Genomic DNA, 26,356 nt, shown 5'->3' with positions numbered 1-26,356 from the left:
AAATTATAACTAAAATAAGTGTATTCAAAACTGTTGTGTATCATTTTGATCACAATATGTTAATATATACAAGAAACAGGAAATGATCCTAGGCTACAATTATGCTAACTAATATGGTTGGTATCCTAAATTTTGTCTACTGACATATATCAAATTGATATGCATTGCTGTCATGACCATATGAAAATACAATCATATATTTTATTCTTATTAGAAGGAATAGTGAAAAAGTATATGTATGACTATATGTTAACTTTTCAATCTTAAAAATAACTTTGGTTTAAATTAAAGGATGGTGGGTGGTGCAACAGGGAATGTGGAGGGTATAGTTGTTATGAGTAGCAATGTGTATTCAACTATCTTAACACCAATTTTGGTTGATACCAAAACATAAGTGATATTGATTTTCTCATGTTTGTATTGATTCCACATGGATTGGAGATAAGACGATTTCATAATATATGAACGGGTGCAAACCTCATTTTACAAGCTAATTGTATATGGTTAAGTTAAACTTAAAGTCTACTTCTTAGCATGGTATGAGAATCATGATTTAAAATTTATTCTAATGAAATCTCTTGTTTGTTGGACTTATTGAGTCATCTATTATCAGATGAGTGTGTTGGAGATTTCACATAAACTAGAGATAAAAAAAATTCATAATATTTAAGTACTTACAAATTAATTTTGTAAAATTGAATTATATTTAAAGTCTACTTTTTCAATGATATTTTTGTAAAACTTTCTTTTTGAAAGCTTCAAACATTATTTTTTTTAGTGTATTTTTTTTATGAGGAAAGTTAATATTTTCATTGGTGATAAATGTTACAAAAATACTTAACTCTTATGAAAAAAATAACCATTCTAACAAGTGAAGAAAGAAAGAAACACTTTGCTTAAGGGGATCTTAAACCAAAATTTTTGCAACAAATTGTGAGTGAACAATGTGTGGATACCACGACTGATTTTATCATGGAACCATGTTCTTGAAGAAACAAACCAAGTGGCAGAGAGCTTCACTAAATTTTGTCTTGCTTTGATTGTGTTCTTCATGGCTTTTAATAACTATCCTCTATGGCGTTTGAATTTTTTTCTACTAGAAAAAAAGAGAGTCTTTGTTACGTCTAGAATTCTATTGATTAACTAAATGAAGCGTGTCATGAAATCAAATGAAAATAATATCGTAATACAAATAATTAGTACAACGTAAACATTAAAAACCTTGACACATTTAGTAGAAGGGTGATATTTTTGTGATATAAAAAGGATATTTCTAATATATTTATATTTTTTTAATTAAAAATATCAATTTTTTTAAAAAAAATTCACAATTTTGTACCTATCTCAGTTATTTTATAAATCTATTTTAATTTTGTAATTTTGAATAAATTTAAATAAATAGTAATGGTAGTTAATAGTTCTCTTTTTATGTATAAATATATTTTAATTTTCTATTTTTATCCCATCCCCCATAAAAACAATTGACAACTTCCTAAGAAAATGCCTGAAGAATATAATTAATAATCAAAATGCTTGAACAACCTCCATTTTCTTATTTTGGATCATATCATCGCATATTTATAAGATTTAAAACATATTAAAGCCTAACTTTCTTTCTCCTAATAATAATACCTGGAAACTAAAAGAAAAATGTATGAAGCATAATAATACCACACAATTTTAAAATCACTATATTAAGAAAAAGGAATCCATGCAAAAAGTTTCAAAAGCTTCACAAAATCAAGGTAAACTGGTCAAGCACATTAAGTGTCAGGTTTTTAATTTACTTTTATAGTGCATCAATAAGTAGAGAAGCATTAGCTTCCTACTTCAGCCTTCATTTCTCTTTCTCTTGATAGCAGATGCAGTACAAACATTATGGATTGCTTGAGTTGATACATTAACAGCCGCTTCCACAGATTTTGCCAGATTTGAAATCATATCATCCTTAACAGAGTCCCTCGTTTTATCCAGTACACCAATCAAAGCATGGATCTCCTTTTCGTACTACAATGTAGAATTATCAAAGATTCAGATACCTCCAGATAACTAAAAGCCAATTACTTAACAAATATAGTTTAGTTAATTTCAATGCTATAAGGTTAATCTAGTCGTAAGAATTGGAAGGGAAGGTATAAGAGGGTGTGGATTCAACTCCTCTAATAACATTAGACAGATATAAAATTAGTTTGAAGAGTTAGAAAAGAGGAGAGAGAGGTTTATCACTCGAAAGACTTGAGTCCAATTATACAGAGAATTGACTCTACTCAAGATACTTGAATCCAACCACACAAAGAATTAACTCCACTTTTAACTTAAAACCTTAAGACAATAGATTAATGAATCTTCACATTTCTATATGAGACTTAGATTCATAGTTGGTTTCTCAACAGAAACAACATCATATGCTACATCAGTACAGAACAATATCACAATCACAAGAACCATTTTAAGAAATGTTTATCCATCCCATGTAAGGTTTCTTGCCCCTAAACTACACGTAACAGTTAATGAAAGAAATACTAAACTGCTCATGGAAAAAGATATTCCTTCAAATGTGTTATTATTCACAGTAGGGATAGGCCACAACGAGGACAAAGAAAAGGAAAAACAATTCTTTTCCGAGATATTATAATATTGAATACCTTATACCATAATAAAGGGAGCCTACGATAATAACGTTGTAACATACCACTTCTACTTTGCCCAGAGCATTTTCGAGCTTTCCATTTAGTCGTTGATTTTCTTCTGTCAAAGCTTCAATCTGCATATATATATGTAAGGCAATAAGCAACATAAAAATAAATGAATATCAAACCAAAAGATAAGCTTAAAAGATGCATGAGAAACTTAAAATTGTAAACAAAGAAGAGAAAAAAACCTTCTTCTGTGAATCAAAGTACATACTCCTGTAACCTATAGGTGCCACAGAAGGAGCTTCACAAAAGCTTTCTTCCACCTGTTATGCATTCAGCATACAAAGCCAAAGATCACAAGAAAATAACAATAACGCGGAATGTTGAATTTAAAAAGACTTATAGAAGACCTTGGATTTCAACCATCCCACGATCTTATCAAGAGAATCTATTCTACGTATGGCAGAGTCAACTTTTTCATCCAAGCTCTTCTCACTTTGTTCCTGCTCTGACTCTGACTCATGCTCCTGCGCGGGCTCCAGCACCAATTCTGGCCCTGCCAAGACCTCATCTTTCTCACTATCGGTAACAGTTATATTTTCAACTTCAATCCCAAAGTTGGCTTTGGGAGAGCAAACAATTGCACTTTTTATGCGTTCTGATCGTCTCACATATGCACCACAAAATTTCGATTTTTTCTTAGCAGTATTCTTCTCTTGAAGAAGTCCACGATCCTGGTTCACTTGTTCCCCTGCCAGACTCCTTTCATGAGGCCTTTTCACTCCATCCACTACGAATTTTGGTTGCTTCTGTGGGGAAAGTCCAGGGAGATGGATATCATGGCGAGAGTTTGATGCCCCTAGCAATTCCACCGTTCCATTGGAAGGTTTTGCTTCCACATCATTAGGCTTCAACGAAAAATACTTAGCAATTAGGAAATAATAAATATGATTCTTTCTGCTCAGTACCAGCTTGTACACATAAAATACACACACTGAAAGTCAAAATCACATCAAACAAAGATAATTAATAACAGAATAGAAAGCAGAACCAAACATAGACACGTGACATACATTCAAACAAGAAACACTAAAAAAGCACTCTGAAGTTGAAACCAATTTTTCAGAAAGAGATTGCAAAAATAAGAAATAATTGCTCCCACACAGACATTGCATAGTTCCAATAACTATTTCGTCTTAAATTGAAACAAAAACAGCTAATCAAAGATCGACCAGAACCATAACAGTGTCATGATCTTAGACTACATAATAATATCTTTAATTATAATAAAGAATAATAAATAATAAAAAAAACCTACCTTTCCCGTAGAAAGTGTAAAAGTGATAAATTGATCAAACCCATATATGCACGTGCTTGAAGCCTGCTATGTATCCATTTATTCTTCTTCTTAAACACAGTATTCCATTAATATGTATCTATCTATTCTAAATTATAAAACCCTAAACAACCAAACCAAAAACCCTAAGCCGATGCATGGAGCCAACACCTAAGGCAAAAAGTAAAATAAAATAAAAAAAATTCGTATGAGCAGTGTGAATGCAAGGAAATGTGACAGCTGCATAGAAAAACTTTTGAGAATTTAAAACAAAAGGAATCCATTATCATTAGTGAGAAAATAAAAGGATAATGTATAGAAGAAGAGTATACAGACATGATCTTAATGACATACCATCAAGTGAACCATGTGGTTGTTTCTGGAAGAACGTCTTCTACCCATTTTTGGCTGAGAGGAAAGAAATAGTCGCCAAGGACAAGGAAGGACCCTACCAAAAGAGGAGCCTGCTTCTCATTTTCACAGTAAATGTATTGGAACTTGTAGCGGCAAACCATAAACTGTTCAAAATTAGAACAATTAAGGAATAAGGGTGGGTAAAAAGAGAATTAAATTAAAATAATATACTTTTTTACTTTATATAGTATTATTAATCAAATGATAAAAAATAAATAAAGAATGAAAAAAATGTTCATCTCCTTCATTATGAAAGTGTCTGATCTCAGCTGCACCCACATATCATTAGGTAAAAACATTATTAAGATATTTTTTTTTACTTAATTAAATAATAATTTGAGTGAAATCCATATCCATATACTTTGAAAAAACAGATACCCAAAATGTCTAATTGATTTGGTTGGCACTCTTAATCCATTTCAGTTTATTATATCATGACAAAATTGGGATATATATATAGTGTAAACCAATTAATAATCATCTATAAATTGAATAAATACCAAACACATGCATAGAGTAACATAATATTCACGACGGGAATGGTGTAGCTAAGTTTGCTTTGCTTATGTTGAGATGAGTTTGTGTTTGTTGTGTACTCTATAATATATTTTATCTTTGTTATGGAGGTTAACAAAATGACTTAAAGAGATTAAAACAATGAGGAACATTGGTCCATAAAATCAGTTTATAATATATAAGTAGATACAAACTTTACTTTACGAGTCAATTTTATGAGGTTGAGTTAGATTTAAAATTTAATTCTTAACATGATACCAAAGTTATGAGTTTGAGTTTATCCAAACTAGATTTTTGTTTGTTGGATTTATTGTTCCACGAGTTTTTAAATCACTATCATATCACTCATCAATGTCTAATCTAACATTTAAGATGTATATGTCTCAATATAAGAAGGTGTGTTAGAAGTCTGGCATTGACTAGTAATAAGGTTAGTTTACGTTATATAAATGAGTGTAAACCTGGTGGAATAAGTTTCTCCAAACTATATGATTCAAGCAAGATGAAGACTTCCAAATGGGTTGGTGGTTGTAGAAGCTTGATGATGGTGAATGTGTTGTACACATATGGTAGGTTTGATGTGGTGAGATGATGACTCCTCTTTCAAGCTATATGGCTTAAGTAATGGAAGAGATTATGATGGTATTTGGGTGCTCTCAAGAGGTTAAACCAACTCTTAAGGAAAGGTGGCTAATGGAAACCTAAATGAGGTGTTCTAGCCTAGGTGACCTAAGTTGAGTAGCATGGTACAAATTTGACAACATAACAATATTCAATTCAAAGGTGAATTTACATGGGAAAAACATCTCTATTTATAAGCCTAGGTAACTCTAAAGGTGTCTCCAAATTGTGGAAGCAAAATTCTAATATTCTAACTTGGAGACCAAGGTAAATCCTCTCCATTAGGAGGATGACATGACCACTACTAAGGAGAAATATTCTCCATTAAGAGCATTACACATGGCGAGAAATCCTCTCCATTAAAAACATGCCGTATGAAAAAAACGTGTCTCACAAAATGAGAACAACTTGGAGACCACTTTAACCAAGGGCTCAAAAGCTTCTAGAAGGTTTGCTCTCCAAGCTAGGGATTTTATCCCAGATTCATATGTCTCCTTAGGGTCCATTTCCTCTAGCTCCAAAATCCTACATTACAACCCGATGTCTAAATATAAGACCCAAAAGAAACTCTAGACTATTTGGCCCGCTATATAAGGTCCATGATAAAATAATCTACTAAGAACTCACAAATGCCCATGATGATAAAAACTTGGATCCACCTCTCATAGATGACTCCAATTCTTCTTGAGTATGCTTGGTCATGGCTAGGGATATGCCATCATGCCCTCCTTCTTGAAAATGATTTGTTTTTAAATCCTCACGTTTCTTCATGATAAGATCCTTGCCTTATTATTTTTCAACTTATGTATCATTCCTCTTGGATCAACGATCCATTTGTAGTAGTCTTCAAACAAAATTTCAATAATTTTTTGTATCATAGACAAAATATATCTAAATGAAAAGTTAGAAGAATACCTTATGATAATTTTGAAAAAAATGCTTGAGAACAATGGATTTTGATAATTGTAACCTAGAAGATAACATAACCTCAAAGTGTGATTTTGGAAAATCCAATTAGGAGTTTAAAACAATGGAAGAATAAGGTGAATTTGAAAAATTCTCAGGTAAGAAAGATAAATTAATGATAAATTGAGGAAAGTTCAAAGTTTGAAAAACTTTCTTTATCATATTGGTTTCAATTACTATTTAGGAGATGAAAGGTGGTTGAAGTTCAAAGATTGAAAAACTTTCTTTATCATCTTTGAACAAGATTTCCTTTTCCTCTCTTTTTCTTCTCAATATATTCTTTTTCTCTATTCTCTTTCTCCTTCCTTTATCTTCATTATCTCTTCTTTCCTCCTCATCTTTCTTTTTTCTTTCTTGCTACTCTTTCTCTCTTTGTTCTTTCTCTCTTCTTACTTGCTCATTTCTCTCCTTTTGTTCTTTCTTTCTTCTCTTAATCTTCTCTTAATATTCTCTTGTATATTTTCATCCTTTTGTTTTAAAATTTTAAGTTCCTTTTCTAGAATGATAAGTTGGGCGTCTCTTTTAATTTTTTTCTTTTTCATTTTGTATGACTTCTTGCTTTTTCTAAATTTTAATGACTTTAGTTCTTAAGCTTTTTGGTTTTAACTTTATGGAGGTAAGTTTAGTTGGTCCTAATAGAAAGTTCAATCTAGTTGGCCTGGTCGAATGTTGAGTTAAGTTTGCTCGAATCAATGTTTCGACCAAATTGACTTGGGTCGAAAGTTAAGCCGAGTCAGCTTGGCCTATAGTTGAGCCGAGTTGACCCATTCATATATTCAAGTCGAGTTAGCTTTGGTCTATAGTCGAGTCTAATCGGTCTAGGCTAAAAGTTAATACGAGTCGATTTTGATTGCATGTCGAAACAAGATAATCCAAATTGAAATTCGATTCAAGTCGACATAGGACAAATGTCGAGTTGAGTCGTTGGTTGATCTAAATTGACTCAAGCCAAGAGTCAATCTATCCTAAAGGATCCAAGAAAGTAGACTTATATTAAGAATAAAGTTGAATCAACCAAAGTATGATATCCAACCTTATAAATCGTGATCTTAACCTTATAAATTTTGATCTTAGAATAACTCAAATAAACTTACCAATAGATTAATCATAACCTTTGAGGGTTTTGGAACTAATTTGACTTTATGTGAACTTTTGTCTTTATAAGTTTTTATTTTCTTTATTTGGCCCATATAGTTATGGCAAAAGAATTAGGCCAAATTCACATCTCTCCTTATTAATACCCACCTATTTTTACAACACTCTGAAATCATTATATAAAATACCTTTTTGTTATGCATATAATCCTTATAATTTACCAGCAACTTTTGTTGCTCACTAACATAGTGAAACGTTGATAAAAAATAAAAAGAAAATTTGCATTATCAATGAATTTTAACCCTATATTAAATCAGAATTTGATTTTTACATCTAAACTGACATAAGTTATATATAACTATTTTTAAAATAAAATAAATAATTCATAAAATTAATCTATATATTTATATAAGTAAATCAATGTACTTAAAGGTCATTCAATAAAACTTCAAGAAGTGAAAATTCGTAGTTTGGTAATAACTTAAACATATAAATTAAACATTCATTAAACTAATAGTTAACATTTTTGGTAGTCATATATATATATATATATATATATATATATATATATATATATATATATATATATATATATAGCTTTATGTTTTGTATTGAAAATCATTTGAAAAATGATTAGGAACATTAGTTCATTGTTCATTTACTCTAGTTAGACACCTAAAGTATACTTTCAAATATTTTTAAGATTAATTAAAATTTTGAATATGTTACCGGTGAATCTTAAAATTGTAAATCGTTCTTCACCTCATGATTCTGGGGAAAAAGAAGTCACCATTTTGAAATATTTTATTTTTCTTTGTTCAGTAAGCCTACCATACGTAGGTTATTTTAAATCCTAATAATATGTTTTGGTGAGGTTATTTAGAGAATAATTTATTTATTTAATGAACTAATAATTTTTAAGAATAAGGTCGACGTTTTGTTTAGATAAGAAAATAAAAAAAAAATAAAATTAAACAACTTTTGAAAAATATTTCAAATAATTAAAATAATAAAATTTTAAATTCACAAGAAAATTAAAATTTCAGAATTAGATATTTTCTCTTCATACACACATGTTAAAAAAAATAAATTGTCAAATGTTATTTAAATAATAAAATTTGACTAATATTTTTAAAATTTTTAACATGAAAATAAATATTTTAAAAGAACAATTCAATTGTTTTATCAAAAAAAAAATGTCTTATCCAAACATTAAATAACATTTATCCTTTTAAGTTAGAACTAGTTTCACCCTAATATGTTGTCCCATATTATTGCATACTCTAATTAAGTGGCTACCTTTTTATAAACTAGCAAATTTAGAAGAATTGGATAATAACAAAATCACAAAGACAAAAGCTACTTTTGTTGACAATACCTACCCACATGTGCAGGTGAAATAAAGAACTATTGATTTTGTTTGTAACATTGATTTATACCTTTACATTAATAGTTGGTTAAAGAACTACAAACATTGTTTTTGTTATTTATTAGTTCAAGTTATTATCTGCAGAACTACGTACTATTTGGATTACATTAGCATCAATATGGTAATAAGAGGCAAAACACGTGTAGTGTAGCATAAGGTTCATAATATGTAAGCAACCATATGCTAAAAGCTTAAAGTTTAACTTTTTCCGTTAACCACTAACTGGATTAAAGGAAGCAAAAGCTGTCGCATCAATCTAAAGTATTCTTAAAAGCGTGGGTTTTGCATGTAATGATGCCACGAACAAATATTATAGTTTCGTATTTCCCCTGTTAGAAGTTAGCCAATGATGTTTTTTCTTATCTTCGAATCTAAGCATTGCAAGTGCTGCTTTACGAGGGTTGAGATTCGGTTAAAGTCAAGCTGATATTTCCACCATCACTAGTTAGCTCATAAATGGAATCAATGCATCTTTTAGTTTCCCTTTTGGTATGTATATATGTGCTTTTTGGTTTACTTTAGGACTATAAGAGTCTTATGATATATGTTAAGAAAATGTTAAATGAATGAATGACATTGACTAAATATCAAATTGTTTGAAATTTTGCTAACGTAAAAACATTAATATTTTTTTTATTACTATTAAGTTGAACATAATGATTTGTCAGCACGAAAACTATTGAAATATGGCTTTTAGTTGACGAGGGACAATGAAGCTTTTACTTATGTGGTTTAGTGAGGGGTGATAGTTTCAGTTTTGACTCGAGAGAGTTGATAAAGAAAGTTCCTTTAAAAAAGTATTACAATTTTCTCATTTAATGGTCAATGAATGCAACAAAAGTAAGAACCACTATCGAAAAGCCTCGATCTTCATTTAAGTAGATATCACTAAAAAACCATAATATTTTAACCTGAAGTAGTGGGCAATATATATATATAACATTCGATGAAAGAGGAGGTAGTATAAGAAAAAGAGTGAATATTGATGATCTAGAATGGAAGCCATGGAAGAAGAAATTATGAAGAACGGTAAAAGAAGAATGCATTTTGAATAGACCTATAAAGATGCTAACCCTCACTTTCCTTTGGCTGCGTGGAGCGTGGAAAACCATAGAAATAAAAGGATGGTCAACTTCCATAGTGCTAGCAATTGGTTTGACTCATACAAGAGAATCCTTTAAAAGCTTATAATAATATTATAAATCTATATCCACTAAGATAGAAGGAGCATAGTGAGATCTAGCTAGCATTTAAGGTTTCAGATTCTATATACTTGAAAAGAAATACACACAGTAATTGTTTTCATAAAGGTTTTCCCTTGGTTGGCCAATTTAGAACAAGTGCAAAGGTGTACAAGGTGGGTTATAAGGGCATTGCATGGTTAGGTCAATGACCTAGCTTTTAATGTGTGCATGGCGCATATATTCTTGTCCCCTCCTTTATTTTCCAGTTAGCTATATGAATGAGATGCACCGTAATCAGCAATGAGTGCTACCAAGCATTTAAATACACTCTCCTAGTATTTTGTTTCTCTCAAAACGAAGATTGGTACTGTATAATTGTTCTTCTACGTCACCCTTGTCTCATAACTAATGCTACCTAGTAGTTTTGCTTCGTTAAAGGGGACCACATTTATAACCGATCAAACTAATCTATGTTCTTCATGTTCAGCGTCAAAACTTATTTTTAAACAAAATGTTTTCCATTTTTTCCCCATCATATGCACTACGGTAGCTAGTAATTTGGTATACTGGTTACAATAGCATGCCAAAAGCACGTTATCACGTGCTAAGTGTCCATATCTCAAACCTTGTCATGTAGGATCATTTATGAAATACAAGACAAGTAAACATGTCAACAAATAAAATAAAGAAGAAAAGTTACTAAACAATAATGTCTATATACAAAAAAAATAAAGTTTGATTAAGTTATTATCCATACAAGAATATTCTCTTCTGCGTAGTTGTGGATAGAATGTGATTCTATTTTAGATTTACTAACACTAGGCATGAAAGATATTTGTGCATGGTACATAATGCATGATGACACTTCTTACGAATTAGCTAATGATCCTCGTATGTTATCAATTTTTTTAACAATTTTTTGATAACCAAACACGTGTCACCACTTTATTGGTTTGTTTGAATTTATTTTAGAAAAATATTTGAAACAAACACCAATTACAAGTCATCACGTTGTAAAAAAGTTATAAAAAAAAAGTTATTAAAAACCTTTAATTCCTCTTAGAATTTGATAAGTATAGAGATTAACCGATTTTCTGAAATATAAATTGTACAATACAATTGTTCGGTTAGTTATGGACAAATGACCCTTAATTTCTTGCGAAACATTTGGCTTACTAGATGGTCAAACCACTAACAATATTAATAATAAGAATAATTACGTTAACATTAATTCCATTCATTATCGAATTTGTATAAGTCCATCCCAAAATCTATAAATACATATTTGATATTCAAGTAATTGATTATACATTTATTGTGAAAGTGTTCATACAAATACTGATTTTAACATCAGATTGTTTCATGTAAGCAACACCCAATGTACTCAATCTGATCGGCTGAAGACTAAGATTTTTACCTAAACGTGAAGTTTAAAAACTATTTGTGTAAAAAGACTTAACTTGGACTCTATAAACCAAAAGTGAAACATGAACATAATCACTACTTAAATATTTATTCAGTGTATATAAAAATCTGCTAAATACAACAGATGACATAAGTTGTTGCTTAGTGTAAGGGCCAGTTCCAGAGAAGTTGTTCTTTTTAATCTGTGTGTGTGAATCCATGTGTATTTGGGTGAAAAGTGGACAACTTTCTTCTACCGTGATACCACATATGTACGCTACAGCGTCTGAGAATGCAATTCCGCATTATTATTCACTACTTATATAGATGGAGACTGAACAAAAGATTTTCAGTGAATTTGCATGTGACAGTTTTATGATCCACAGATTCATAGATACTCTCTCATCTAGCTTATATAAAGAGGAAAGGAAACGTGATGGGTTTAGATATTTTTGAACCAAACTTTGCATCAACTTTCCACGTTCTTTGTGTGCATGATAATCCTCAGTCACACCCAACAAAATTTGGAGATGACTATTCTGCCTACCTTTGTGCAACTCGTTTCTTCACTTGTTAAGAAAACTAACATATAGAGATTAAGCAAAGCCAAAACTATCATGAAGTATTTTTTATTTATAGTTAATTTGCATATTACTTGACAGGTTTTAATCTAGTTTTGGTCAACACAACTTAAGATTGGTGTTGATGACTATCTGTTTTTGTTATATAAAAATATCCCGTACAGTCTTGATAATTGTGAGTATAAAGGCATCAGACAAGGAAGAAAAATGACAAAGATGCTATCTTTTTCTCTGACCAGAAATATAATATAGGCATATTGAATTTGAAGAGTGTGTTGTAAACTTCATGATGGAGTGAAAAAGTCAAGAAAAAGCAAAGACCTCTTAGCTTAGAAGACATCAAAGTGAGGATTATTCAAACATTAATTGCTTTAGTATCCATTCCATGCCTGGTCGGTTGATATTAATTAGCTTATACTATTAGATTAAGACCTCTGTGCCTCTCATTATATCACTCGTTAACTTACAATACACTCCTTCACAAAAATCACAATGATTCCTTACCATCACTGTCCACATTAACGAAAAATGAAACCAAAATTTATATTTGTAATAATATGTGTTTTGCATAAAAAAAAATCATATTAAACAACTAATTGAGCATAACACATTTATAGTTGGTAAGTGAGTCTAAATTCTACCTTGAATAGAAAATAAGAAAATTCAATATTATATAAAAATAAAATTATAAATTTATTGATTTAATTGGAGGTGAAGTCAATTCTGGATTGAACTAATATCTTGTTAATGTTATATCTCGTTAATGATTCTCTTTTGAAATATTCATGAGTAAGTACATGAGTTTTTTATTGAAATATAAAACTTAATTTGATTAGTGTAAGAAAATATTTAAATAAGATGACTAATTTAAATATCAGTTTATAAACTAAAAATTATTGATAATTAAAATAGTTTCAAAAACTATAATTGGTTTTTAGATTAACACTATCAATAACTATTATTATCAAAAGAATTTATTTCTAAATTGATATGTAATTAGAAAATTAGTCCCTAAAGATATTTTTGTTAAGAATTTCTAGGTAATGGATGAAGTAGATCTATGCATATTGTTGAATGTAGTAAAAATTATGTATGGGATTAATTTTCCTTGCGTTGAATATACAAATATGGACTAAACTCAAAATACAAATAAGAAATAATAACAAGATAATATATCTAACACTTCCCTTAAGCTAGTGCATACAAATCGTATGTATCAAACTTGTTATTAAAATAATCCATAAAGATTTAGTGAAAATATCTGCTTCTCTACTTGAGTGACACCAAATTGGTGATGATTTACAAGACGATATAGAAGACAAAATATCAATCCAAAAGACTTCCCTGAGTAACAAATCTAGGAGGTTGATCCATGTAAATCTCTTCTTGCAAATCGTCATTGAGAAATACATTGTTGACATCTAGTAGATAATAAGTTCATTGTTGAACGACTATAAATAAATTAACAAAAATCATCTTTTTCATAGAAGAAAAAACATACATGGACGAATCAAACACAATGATGACATAAGGGAGGTCAGAAGAGACGAAGTAGAAGAAGTAATGGATGAACTAGAGAGAGAAAAAAAAAGTTTGTTTTTAATAAAATGATAATAATTGAAATGTTGAACAGACAAAGATGGATTATAGGTGGTGCCTTGGGATACTACTCTCAGTCCCAGTGTGATTGTATTATATTTAGTAAAATTTCTGTTTTGTGTAAATATTTTGATGTGTGTGTATGTATAGATAAAGATGGTAATGGCATTGGCACAACAGCTATGGCCACAATAATCAGAAGGCAGAGAAGGGAAATTCAGTTGACATGCAGAGAGAATACTCTGACAGTGTGTCTTCTTCCTCACTGGACTTCTATTTTCTGAGGCAGCAAATTTGTTTAACCAGTTCATGAAAACAAGCCATTCTTAGTACTGTAATAGACCACCACTATTCAAAACTCTTCATTCTCACCTATTATATTCCTTTCAGTTAAACAAATTAAATTGTATATTAGTTGGTAATGAAATTGTCTCAGCCAAATTATCGTATATTCTTACTAACTTCAGCTTTAAAAATTATATTCCTGTTGTTTGATTTTCAACCAAAGTTCTAAAATTTTAGAAAAATTTATGTTAAACACGAATAAAGATAAATAGGAGACCTGTAAATCTTTTACTGAAAACAAATCTTTTACTTCACTTCCACTTTGATCCCATCATATATAATTTAACAAATAACTAATCATTGTTTAATTGGACCTCTTCCAAAGCCTAATTATACTTCTTAACATTTTCTAAGAAGTGATGTAATTAAACTTTTCATAGACATTAGAACTTAAAGTTATATTATATGAATTTTCTACACTAGTACTATAATAATTCATACAGTCATTGAGTTAAGAACAAAGTGAATGACTTACTACAACAAAAATAGAAAAATTGCAATTCACTCAATGAGTGAATTATTTATCCACTATAAAACATGGTCATATGGTTTGTCATCTATCTTTTTAGATTTTACCTTTTTTTATGAGGAAAAACACATTTAAGTGTTATTAATATTAAAAAAAATTAGCATATTAAATTGATTCTTTAATTAGTAAGTCATCACTTTTAATTTCTAATATTATGGGACATTCCTTATGTATCCTAAAATAAATATTTAGGAACTGAAATTAGAGAATTTAAAATTTTAAAAGAATGAAAGACAAAGGAAAATATTTTACCAAGATTAAAATAAAAAAAAAAGTTATATATTTTATTAGAAAAATAAATTATTATTTCAAATTTTAGAGGATAACAAACAAAAAAAGATCAAAGTCAAAATACATTTATTAATAAAGAATAAAAATATATTCAAAATGAAAATACGTTAATTTTATAATTTTATAAAGAATTAAAATATATTTAAAATATGAATACTGTGTGTTTATAATATTTTACTGCATTTACCAACTCAGATTATAAATGTATCATAATATAATATTTGTGCATAAGCTAACGAACTTTTTAAGTTTAGTTTTGTTCTATTTATAGGTATGAATCCTTCACTCCACAGTGAAAATTCGGAAATTAAGCAAAGTTTTGTTAATTAATTTGCTTTGGTGATATTGTCGAGTATCTTAATTTGTGGAATGCATATTATTTATATTTATTTAAAAAGTAATACAATAAATAATTGTTAATAATGAATATAAAATTTACTATTCACTAATGTCTATTTCACTTCGCCTGTTTCGAGTTTAGGAAAAATAAAGTCTATTAAACCGCAATAACATTTTTAAAATTGTTGAAAACATTTAGACTTTAGTTCTCTGAAAAATCGAAATCATATGAACAGGCTTGTTTCAGAAATAATGTCTAAAATTTTTCAAAAGTTTAGAAAGGGCTATATATTTAAAATATTTTATTTTAGTGACAAGTTTTAGAATTTAGTTCTTTGTAAAATGGAAGCTCATTATTTTATAGGTTTCATTTTAAAAAATACCAAAGCCTAAGGCTGTACTTTGGGTTAATTTTCATGAAATTTTACAAATGCGCCAAGTTTCAGTTCTATTTTGACACTCATGCTTCCAAGTTTCTATTATTAGCTTAAAAATTTATATTTAATATGAGTTTATATTTTTTTAATATGTTGTTAATTTATTTTTTTATGTTAGATATATGGTTAATTATATATTTAAATATATTAATTTATTTTGTTTGGTTCGAGATTTTTTTGCACGTTCAGTTATTCTTAGTTTTCTCTTGAGAGTCAATATGAAAAATATTTTTTTTCCAATTCTTTTGAAAAAATTGTATTTTATAAAAATTAATATAAGAAGAGACAATACTAATAATTTTCATATGTATGAAATCTTGAATTATTTGATTGGACAAGAAGATTAATTATTTTTTTCAAAGCTTCTTCTCTCCTTAAATTTAAATTAGTTTTAAAATTAAAAAAGGACTAAGTTTCAATCACTATCATTATGAAAACCCTTTTGTTTATTTTTTTTTTTTTCATTTTCTATCTTTTCTTTATTGTTTTATGCTTTGATTTTTTATTTTTTTTTCCAAACCGAAGTCAAAAGATTCTCCTATTTTTTACTTTGTCCGGATATGTTTTAGTTGTGGAATTGAAGTATAATATTGAAATTAATCGATATCAAAACTATACTCACATTAGTGATTGAATAAGCAAATTATACATCATTAAGTGTGAGTAATTAATGATTTAGTGTATGGTTTTGAATAAATTATATATTTTTTCTTTTATTTTGTTCTAAATAAAAATAAAAAATTTGCATTTATATAATTTTGAGACTTAGTAATCAATTTAGTTTGAATTATAATATTAATATTAACAATTTAAATTAGATTATATCGAAAAAAGTAAAGAGAAATGATTCAGTCCACATGGGTATTGATCATACTCATATCTATTTTAATGAGAAATATTCTTATTGATTGATGATGTATATGAATATGAATAATATTTAAATTTATAAATTGAGTATATGGATGAGAATGTGTATTTATAAACTTGACATGTTCTCATTTTTATACTCATCTTCTCCATTTTTTATTTTTCACTATTCTTTATGTTCCTTTTGCTTTATTTCATTCGAACAACTTTTTTGTCTTCATAGTTCTTCATCCCCTCTTTCAGTTATTTGATTCATTCATTCAATATCCATGAAATTCACTTAAATTCTAAATGTATTTTTTATCACAACCTCAATTACATATTTTTTCTTTTGTGTGATTTTCTTTCAATAATAATATATTATTTTTCAAAAAACATAAACCTCAATTTTAAAAAATAAATGTTTTTAGAGCATGCATTTTATTATTTTTGTATATCGATTTCAAAATGTCAATAATGTAAACTCTTAGTATAATCAAAGAATAGGTGTTGGTGATTCTCATCTCTTCCATTAAAACTGAACAAATCATTTAAATAAATAGAAATCAATACCAGTACAAAGAATTCAGAGAAAATAGATTCAATCTCAATACAAGAGCACTAATCTACTCCTGATGAATTGAACAAAAAGAAATACGAGTTGTTGCTCCCTCATGTCTCTTTCAAAGATGTTTAATAAATATAAAGAAAAATGTTTTAAATAAACATAGCATGACTTTGATTTTATAGACTTTTAAGGCTTGGCTTAAGGATAAACACTTGGGTTTCCTTTCATGGTGGATTTTCCCTCTCAACATTTTACAAAAATAATAAATGTTGTGCTTGTCATAAAATTTTAGTTATATGTAAATGTTATTTAATATTTTTTTTCGGTAAGTTTTCAAAAGAAAAATATTTAGTTAATATTTGGACTAATGCGGGAATAATATGGATGTTAGTAGGATATACTTACTACTTGAATTGGATGGGAACTTTTATACTAAATAGTGATAGGGATGAAAAATGAATACAAATTTTTACTTCAGAGATGGAGTTAAGTATAGCCAAGCATGTATCCTTCACCTCTCGGATTCAAGTGATACTTTTTCATGAGTTAACTCATACCCACGAAACTTTTATGATAATTTTTGTCTTATAGGCTTCTTTCTTGTATGAATTTTATTTTTATTTTTTACTTTGGTTCATGCTAATTAGAGTCTAAGTTATATAAGTTAGGCCAAATTCACATATCTACCTAAAACATGGTCTTTTGCATGGATCATCATTGTTTAATCTAGAGCCGTCAAAATGGGTCACAATCCACGAGCCAATCCGACCCACCACGGGTTTGAGTCGGGTTGGGTTTGAAAAAATTGAATTTTTTTTATGCGGGTCAGATTTCAACCTGACTCATTTAAATCCTGCTCATACGGGTTGAACCCGTGGTGGGCCGGGTTGGCCTGCCAATCCACCCACCTAATTTTATTTTTTGAATTTATTATTTTATTTATGAAACTTATGGCATATAAGAAACTTATTTGTATGTTTTCTGTGTTTGTTTTTGGATGATATTTGGATTATATTGTACTTTTTATTATTATTTTGAATTGTCTTCAGTTTAACATTTTTGGGAGTGAAATTTGTTTAAATTTGAATATAGAAAGTTTGTAATTTTTTTATTTTAAAAAAATTGTAATTAAATGGGCTAGTGAGTCAACCCGTTTATCCACCAACCCGTGGTGGGTCGAGCCGGGTTCAGATTTTTCTGTCTCGCTAATAAATGAGCCGGGTTGGATTGGCTCACTAAGTGACCAACCCGTGGTGGACCGAACCGAGTCGAGCTGGGTTACCCATTTTGACAACCCTAATTTAATCCTTCATCGTGTTGATTCTACCTATTCAAAAATGTTCTTTTGCATGGACTTCAACCACTATTGTTTTATCCTTCATTGTGCTGATTCTCCCTATTCAGAAGTTTCACTGATGTGACTAGACCGTCATCCTCCCTTTCAATCTCATTAAAATCGCGACTTTTTTTGCTTTTCACTCTTGATCATATCTTTCCAGGTTAATTAGTTCTATGAGTCCATCCTTAACTTATATTGGTGTCTATATTTTTTTTATGTAATAAATAGTTTTGGGTTTAGATAAAATTAAACTTTAAAAAGGATATTGGTATTTGAAATCATGTAGTATGATAATCAAACAACATAGAAATGAAAGTATGTATCATGATAGTTTCAAAATTTGTAATAATTCATTTTAATTTTTGCATATCAAAATTTTTCTAGGTTTTATTCTGCATAATATACAGAATAATATCAAAACTCTACTTCTATTTTCCTAGAAGATTGTAACATTATTACTGATGTTTTGTTAGATTTAGTGAGTTAGAGTTGAATATTAAGATTGAGATCATGTTTGGATCTAATTATGTACAATGTATGTTTGACACATTTGTGGTTATTGTTATTTTATTAGAAATTTATACCCTTTAATTATTGTTTAATTTCTGTATTCCATTAGGTATTATTATTGTTTTATATTCAATTTATATATTTGCTTAAATTTTAGTTTGAGATTTAATATAACAATTAATGTAGTATTAACTGTTTTATTTAATCTTAAATTATTTATTTGAACATTTGAGTATATTAATTGCTTTTTTTTCTTAATTACTATATTCATTAAGTTGAATCTTATACTTTTATGAAAATTTGATTTATATGTATTTTATTTTTTGTATTTGGATTCATGTTTGATTGTGGTGAATTTAATCTAATTGCTTTCATGTCATTTATTCGGAGGTTAATATGTTGATAAAATTTTGTATGGTTGATACTTTTGAATGTCTATTAATCTATTAATTAAGTAGAAAGAAATGTGTTTCTAAATATGACATCATGCCACCTTTCCTAAAAATTTCATAAGTACATACATGATACAAGTAATTTTGAATTCGATTATGGGAAAATAGATATAAATTAATAAATGCAAGTCAAATCTTTAAAAGAATGGAGTTGAACTCTTTTTGCAATTTTCCTAACAAAATCCACTTAATATTAACAAATTTTTAGAAAATAAAATGGAAGATGTTGGATCAAAATTTACTATTAGACTAAAAATTATAATTAATAACAATGACATAACTTTTTCTATATCAGAATATAACAATATGATATATGTTTGTTTGATATATGTTTTTTATACTTAAATTGCATGAATTTGATATATATTTGAGTAAACCAATTTCTTTCAATTTAGAATGCAAAATGTTGTATGGAGAATTAGTTTAATATCAAATTGATGTGTTTTTATTAAAGTACATTACTTTTGCAAGAATATAAGAGTTGTGTAGTTAAGCTCCTAGATTAAGATTAAAGCGTTGAAAGATGATTTAGGAAAATTCAAATGTGGTTGCACAACTGAAGCATGAAAGCATGGTACTTGAACCAAGAAAAAAAACCCTCTAGTGAAGGAAATTTAAAAGATTATATTTGAATGGGTTGACTTGTATAATGGTAGTTATACAGGTCGGCTTGTTGTTGGACAGTTTATCATTAGCTTTGGTAGGCAACACATAGTTTTAGTAGGCAATACGTAGCCTTTGTCAGGCAATACTTAGCTGTAGGCAACTCCTAATCCTAGTAGGTAACACAGCCTTCGACAAGCAACATATAACTCTCAATAAGTAGCGTATAGGCCTTGGCAAGTGACATACAAGCCTCGTTAGGCAACACATAGACCTCGACAAGCATCATATAAACCTTAATAAGCAAAATATAGATTTTGGCGAACGAGATATATGGTATGTTCTATACTAAATTATCCTAGAACGAGATTAAAGTTATAAAATTGAAGGATTCTTCCAAAATTATTTTTGCATTTTTACTGAATGAGTGAACGAGAATTCTTCCAAAACAACATTAAAAACGTAGTTATTTTATGTAAAGGTTAGTCTTAATTCATGTAAATTGTGCATTTTCTAAGTTAAAATAATTTATTTAAAAAATACCATATTATTTTTATTAAATCATTTAATGTATAGTAGCACATTAAAAGTTTTAGAACATAAAAATATATTAATATTTTATTTTAAGAAACTCTTATAGTTATTCTTGTTAACCATAATTCCTAGACCATCTAATTTTTGTAGGAAAGGTGTACTGGATGTCCGGGAGGATCGGACGGCTCAAAAGACATGTCAAGTCATGACCTAAGATGATGATTATTCCAAGTCTGTACAGTAACGGTCTGTGTCCTGGGTGTCCGAGAGGACCGGACGGTTCAGTACACATATCGAGTCATGATAAGATGACAATCATTTTGAGTCCGTATAGTAACGGTCTGCCAATCCTCACTAGAAATGAAGGACGACCAGTCGATATGGTCAGCATAAAATTTAACTCCACGAGAATATGTAAATAATGGTTAATGGTAGTGTGTCGTGATTGGGCTGAGATTAAGAAATCGCTAATTACAAGCTCATGTCAAACAACTATAAACATAGGTTAGAGGTAAGAGATTCTTTTCTCTATATTCATTGCGCATTTATTACTGTTCTGTGCTGACTTGAGCGTCAAGGATCTTTGACGGGTACTCGACCGGACGAAATTCATTCGAAGGAAAGATCTGAGACCAAGACCGGACGGTATTCGTAAAAATTGCTAGGTGAACCAAAAGATTTTGAAGACAAATTGTATAAGTATTAAAAATAGTTTGACTCTACAATCGAAACAAAAGAAATTTGAAATTCTTTTAAGATTTTTATTTCTACATATAAAAAGGAATTACGCGCGTTAAAGTTGTTTTTTATAATTTGTGTATAATCAAATTTGCTTGTAAATATATATTATAATTTATTGATATTTTAAACGAGTCAAATTAAATGTCCATGTGTTAATAAAAGTAATATGGTACTTTTTAAATAAATTATTTTAACTTAGTATCTTCCATTTTGATACTTAAAAAGAAAATATTGATTATACTATTTATATAATATTTTCGTATGCTTATTATATCGGGTAACATTTTGTAATGAAATTCCACAGCATAAAAATATATTAAATCTAAATATTATTTATACTCGTTTCCTTATTTACATTACATCCTACCTTAAATACCTTTATTGCATCAACTTAGTAAAAAGATAAAATAAATAAAATATAAATTCAACACTTGCAAATTGATATTATATACTAGTAATATTCTTGGAGAGAAAAAAAAAATGTTATTTGTTTACCTTCACTTTAGTTTTGGACCCTACCCGCACTAACTAAATGAAGTTGTGAAGTGCAGCTTTACGGTTGCCAACTATATATTTAGACCCACCCTTTTCACTTTCCTTCATCTTCATGTTCATTCTTCTCTTCTCTCTTTCCCAAGGAACCAACTTACTTTCAATTCATCCAAAAACCCTGTAACCATGTTTTTTTCTCTTCCAAACATGTCGTAAAATCCCCACTCTCACCTTAGCATTTTCAAACAAACTCAACTCCCTCTGTTTTTCACATTTTCACTGTTCACTGTTGACACGCGCAAATGTCTTCCTCTAGTGTCTGCCAAGGGTTGCAATCTTGTCTCGAACCCTGCGTGATGGAGCCACGTGTACTCAGTCTCAAACTCGCACTACAACAAGGTTCCAATTTTCCTCAACCCTCTCCCATCACTGACAACAACACCAACACAAACTCAGTTTCGCTTTCGTCTCTCTCTGCCTCCCTCGAAAAACCACTCACCAACCATGAATGTGACCAGGGCCACACAGAACCCAAAGAGGGTAGGGGCTGGAGTATCCTTCAAACTCTCTCACAATCTTCCGACTGTCACAACAAAACAGAGGACTCTGTCTACGTCCACCCCACAGTTAAACGCTCCTCCTCAATTCTCAGTGACAAAAGCTTGGAAATGTGCACCGAAAGCCTTGGCAGCGAGACCGGTAGCAATGCCGGCGACAGCACCGATGACGTCTCCTTGTTCTCTTTTGACGCCACCATATATACTACTCTTACTACTACTACTACTACTACTGATGTTACAACTACCGTTGCAAACTGCGAGTCCAAAAGAGTGAACCGGGCTTGCAACTTTCCGCCGCCACTTACAACAATCACTGATTTGGGTGGCGTTCAAGTCCGGCCACGTCGCGAAGGAGGAAGGCTGATATTGGAAGCTGTGGCTTCTCCTTCTCCTTGCCCTTATTTTCGGGTTGAGCGCGAAGATGGTAGGCTCAGGCTGTGTTTGTTTGAGAAATTTTCGGACAGTGAAGATGAAGTTTGTGATGTTGAGGAAGGTGTTGAAGAGAAAGAAGAAGAAGAAAATGAAAACGAGAAAAGCAGAGAAGAGTGTGGTGCAGAGGATAGCGGGGCGGAGGAGTGTGTTGAGAACGTGGATGAAGAGATGGGAGTGACCAAGTTCTCGAGACCAAGCAGTTGCAAGGAAAGTGGGAAAAGAGAGATTTTTTGTGATGGCTTGGCTAGTTTGAACTTCCCTCTCTTTCTCTCTGTTTCTGAATAGAATTTCGTTTACTGCTATTATCCATTCTCTCTCTCTCTCTCTTGTTTCATTTTCTATTTAGGATTGGAAGATGATCAGTGCTTCATGTTTCAGAATGTCCTAATGCTAGTTAGTTATTATAGTTATTAGTTATATTGGACATCGTCCTTCTGTGGTGTTTGTTTCTTTTCTCTTTATTAATTTTTATTGTAGGTTCAGTGTTGCTGTCTTGTTTTCTTTTGTTTTGTATATTTATTTGGCTTTTCCTGTTCCTAGAATGCCCCGAAAGCATATTATTTCTTGACAGCAAAATTACAAAGTGTGATTAACATTGCAGACGCCAGAAAAAGAAAATGGAAGGAACAGACATGCAATGGGGTATGCAGATCCCAATCAGCATATAATGACATAAAATCATTCACACCATATTTAATTAGTTTCTTTTGAAGCCCTTTTATCTACACGTACAAGTCTTAAAAGATACTAACAAAATCATTGAGACCTTGGTTTATTTGTCTGGAGATTATTGAGTTTGGGTTGATTGAACAAGTTTCGATAACAGAAAACAAGAGTCGAAAAATGGTTAGGGTAATAAAATAAAATAGTGTTAGAATTGGGGTCTCACGTGAGTCTCTAATGACAGTGGGTATTAGAAGCAAATCTGAATCCAATAAGAGTGGGTGCAATGTTTATTCAGAATTGGAAAATGGGGTAGCAAATCTGAGTCGTGGATGGAAAAGCATTGATGAAGATGATAATTGAATGGAGAAGAATGTCAGTTAGAGCAACATGGGTGGGCTAGCTAGGAATCTTGGTCATGGGTTGGGGCTTAGAAGGAGTGAGAGATATGAAAAGTGCATGGCTTCTTAATCTGGTAATAAATCAAAGAGGCAATTGAAAAAAGAATTGCTGCACGTACCTCCTCGTTCAAGAGGAAACCTAAAACAAGTGGTGGTGTACGGATTTAGTACCAATGCCCGGTAACTATCAAAAGGAGGGAGGGACCCCAAAACAGTAACGTGGACTGACTTCATCACTTAGTATCACCCATGTGAATGCCTTCCCACTCCTCTCAGTCCATCATTCTAAATTGCAAATATGGCCCTACTCTCTTCCTTTACTAAACCATTCTTATCTCAGCTAAACATTTCATCAAACACATTGTATACACTGATTAATTTCTTTGAAACCTATGACTAGAAAAAGAAAAGTTTAGGTGATACCCCTAGTTGCATTGGGTGAGGTTCTTTAAAATCGTGGAGTCTCTCCATCCATACGTTAGGTTGTGTTTTGTTGAGGGTTTGGATGGAAAGTTTGAAGTATCACATGCATCATTTGGTCCCTAATATCATGTGCATTACATATATTCTCTCACCCTAGGAAAAATCTTTGGGGTCCCTTCAAATTTTTCATACTCACCTCTGTCAATCTAAATCTTCTATAATAATACGAAAAAGAGTTGTTTAGTGTCCGAGACATTCTTTGTTAAGAACATGTTACACGTGAGGACATGGAGGTTGGTATTTGCTGTGGACAGACATGTATGGCACCTCGCAGTTGCAGATGGATCTCATACACATGCTAAAAGCAACAAAATAATTGTGCGCAACTGTCACAACAATATTCAATGTAGTTATTTTAAATACAACTATCACTTATCTATTTTATTCACAAATATCCATAAATATTAGTTAAGTATTTAAAGATCAATAATAAAATTTAATAACGGATTATTTATTTATTTTAATGGGCAACTGATTAATGTAATAACTTCTAAAATACAATTATTCTCCGGGATAAATATGTTTTTGTCCCTATACTTTAGGGCGATTTTGGTTTTAGTGTCTCTTTCAAACTAAGGTATAATTTAGTCCTTCAACTTTAGAAAACTCTGGTTTTAGTCCTTTTTACCAAATTTTTTAACTTTATTTGTTGTTTCAAGCACGTTTCATTATAGCATTTGGATTGTTTACACTGTTTGATGCTTCAATGTTAACTGAGAAGCGTTTGAAACAACAAATAAAGTTAAAAAATTTGATAAAAATGACTAAAAGCAGAGTTTTCTACAGTTGAAAGACTAAATTGTACCTTAGTTTGAAAGATGGACTAAAACCAAAATTGTGCCAAAGTATAGGGACTAAAAACATATTTAACCCTTATTCTTCAGCAATAAACTCATTTTTGAAAAAAATAATAGAAGGGGAGGAAAAAATGTTGAATTTAATTTTAATTTGGTTTGAGAAAAAAACGAAAAAAGAAATTTTAAATCTAAATAAATTACAGAAAAATTTTAGTAAATTTTAATTTGGATTTTTTAATTTAATTTTGCATATAAATTATCATTAATAATGTAATGGTTTATAACATAAAAGTATTACTTTAATATTAATAAATAAAGTGATTAAAAAGTTTTTTTTAACATATTATCTATAAAATAATATTTTGAATTATGTTTATGATGAGCTAAATTATTTAACAATTTTATTATAAAGAATATAATTGAAATGAATTGAAAAAAATAATTTAAAATATAATATAAAATAAAGCGACGCGATAAAACTTAAGAGTAACGATTAATTTAAACTGTGTAAGATAAATTTAATTTTATTTTATTTAAATAAATTATTTGAATTTTAACTTAAATTGAGTAATTTATTTTTATTTTTATTGAATATTTTTCATTTGGAAGGAATTTTTAAAAATTAAAATATTGGAATGAAAATTCATTAATTAAAATTTGAGTTTTTTTTATAGAACAATTTTAATATATAATGATAAACTTTTAGTCTCTATAACGGTGACAGTTTCAAAGTGACAAACATGTTTATTATATTAGAGATTGTGACACGACGATTATGATTGTTGTATTTTCTATCTTTCAGAGTGATTGTGACATAGTATCAAACAATTTTTTTTTATAAATTTTTATTATTTATAAATTTTCTATCGTAATATTGTTTTTTTTTTCGTTTACAAATATAAAAAATTATTTTTTATGATTATTTTATCTAAGTGTCAATTTTTTTTTTTTATAAATATTATTCTGATTTGAAGTCTGTCAAATAATATAATTAGATCAATAATTATAGTATTGTTTGGTTTGAAGAATAAAACTTACTAGTCATAGTTTTATTATTAAAAAATATTACAAAGTTTTATTATTGTCACACCATCCTCGTATCTTTTATCAACACATTTCAGGAAAAACAAATATTGGCATATTGTAAAAAAATTATCCATACATTTCAAAAAAATAATTTATGGACATACTCTAAAAATTATCAACACATTTC

The 26,356-nt window shown here is 29.6% G+C and overlaps 2 protein-coding genes across 2 annotated transcripts; one reads left to right on the top strand and one right to left on the bottom strand.

Moving 5' to 3' along the window:
* Window positions 1-1,668: 1,668 nt before the first annotated feature.
* Window positions 1,669-4,469, bottom strand: LOC106757515. Its single transcript, XM_014640187.2, has 5 exons — window positions 4,327-4,469; window positions 3,047-3,544; window positions 2,882-2,959; window positions 2,693-2,764; window positions 1,669-2,007 (listed from the first exon to the last, which is right to left on the bottom strand). The coding sequence occupies exons 1-5, from the start codon at window positions 4,372-4,374 to the stop codon at window positions 1,831-1,833; spliced, it is 873 nt and encodes a 290-aa protein (XP_014495673.1). The 5' UTR covers window positions 4,375-4,469; the 3' UTR covers window positions 1,669-1,830.
* A 17,340-nt stretch (window positions 4,470-21,809) lies between these two features.
* On the top strand, window positions 21,810-23,341 carry LOC106756860 (protein FANTASTIC FOUR 2). The gene has a single exon (XM_014639464.2). The coding sequence runs from the start codon at window positions 22,110-22,112 to the stop codon at window positions 23,082-23,084; it is 975 nt and encodes a 324-aa protein (XP_014494950.1). The 5' UTR covers window positions 21,810-22,109; the 3' UTR covers window positions 23,085-23,341.
* Window positions 23,342-26,356: the final 3,015 nt, after the last annotated feature.

Source organism: Vigna radiata, chromosome 3, assembly GCF_000741045.1.
Source record: "Vigna radiata var. radiata cultivar VC1973A chromosome 3, Vradiata_ver6, whole genome shotgun sequence".
Classification (NCBI taxonomy): Eukaryota; Viridiplantae; Streptophyta; class Magnoliopsida; order Fabales; family Fabaceae; genus Vigna; species Vigna radiata.
The sequence above is the reverse complement of the archived record's forward strand: the minus strand, read 5'-3'. Positions and strand labels throughout refer to the sequence as shown.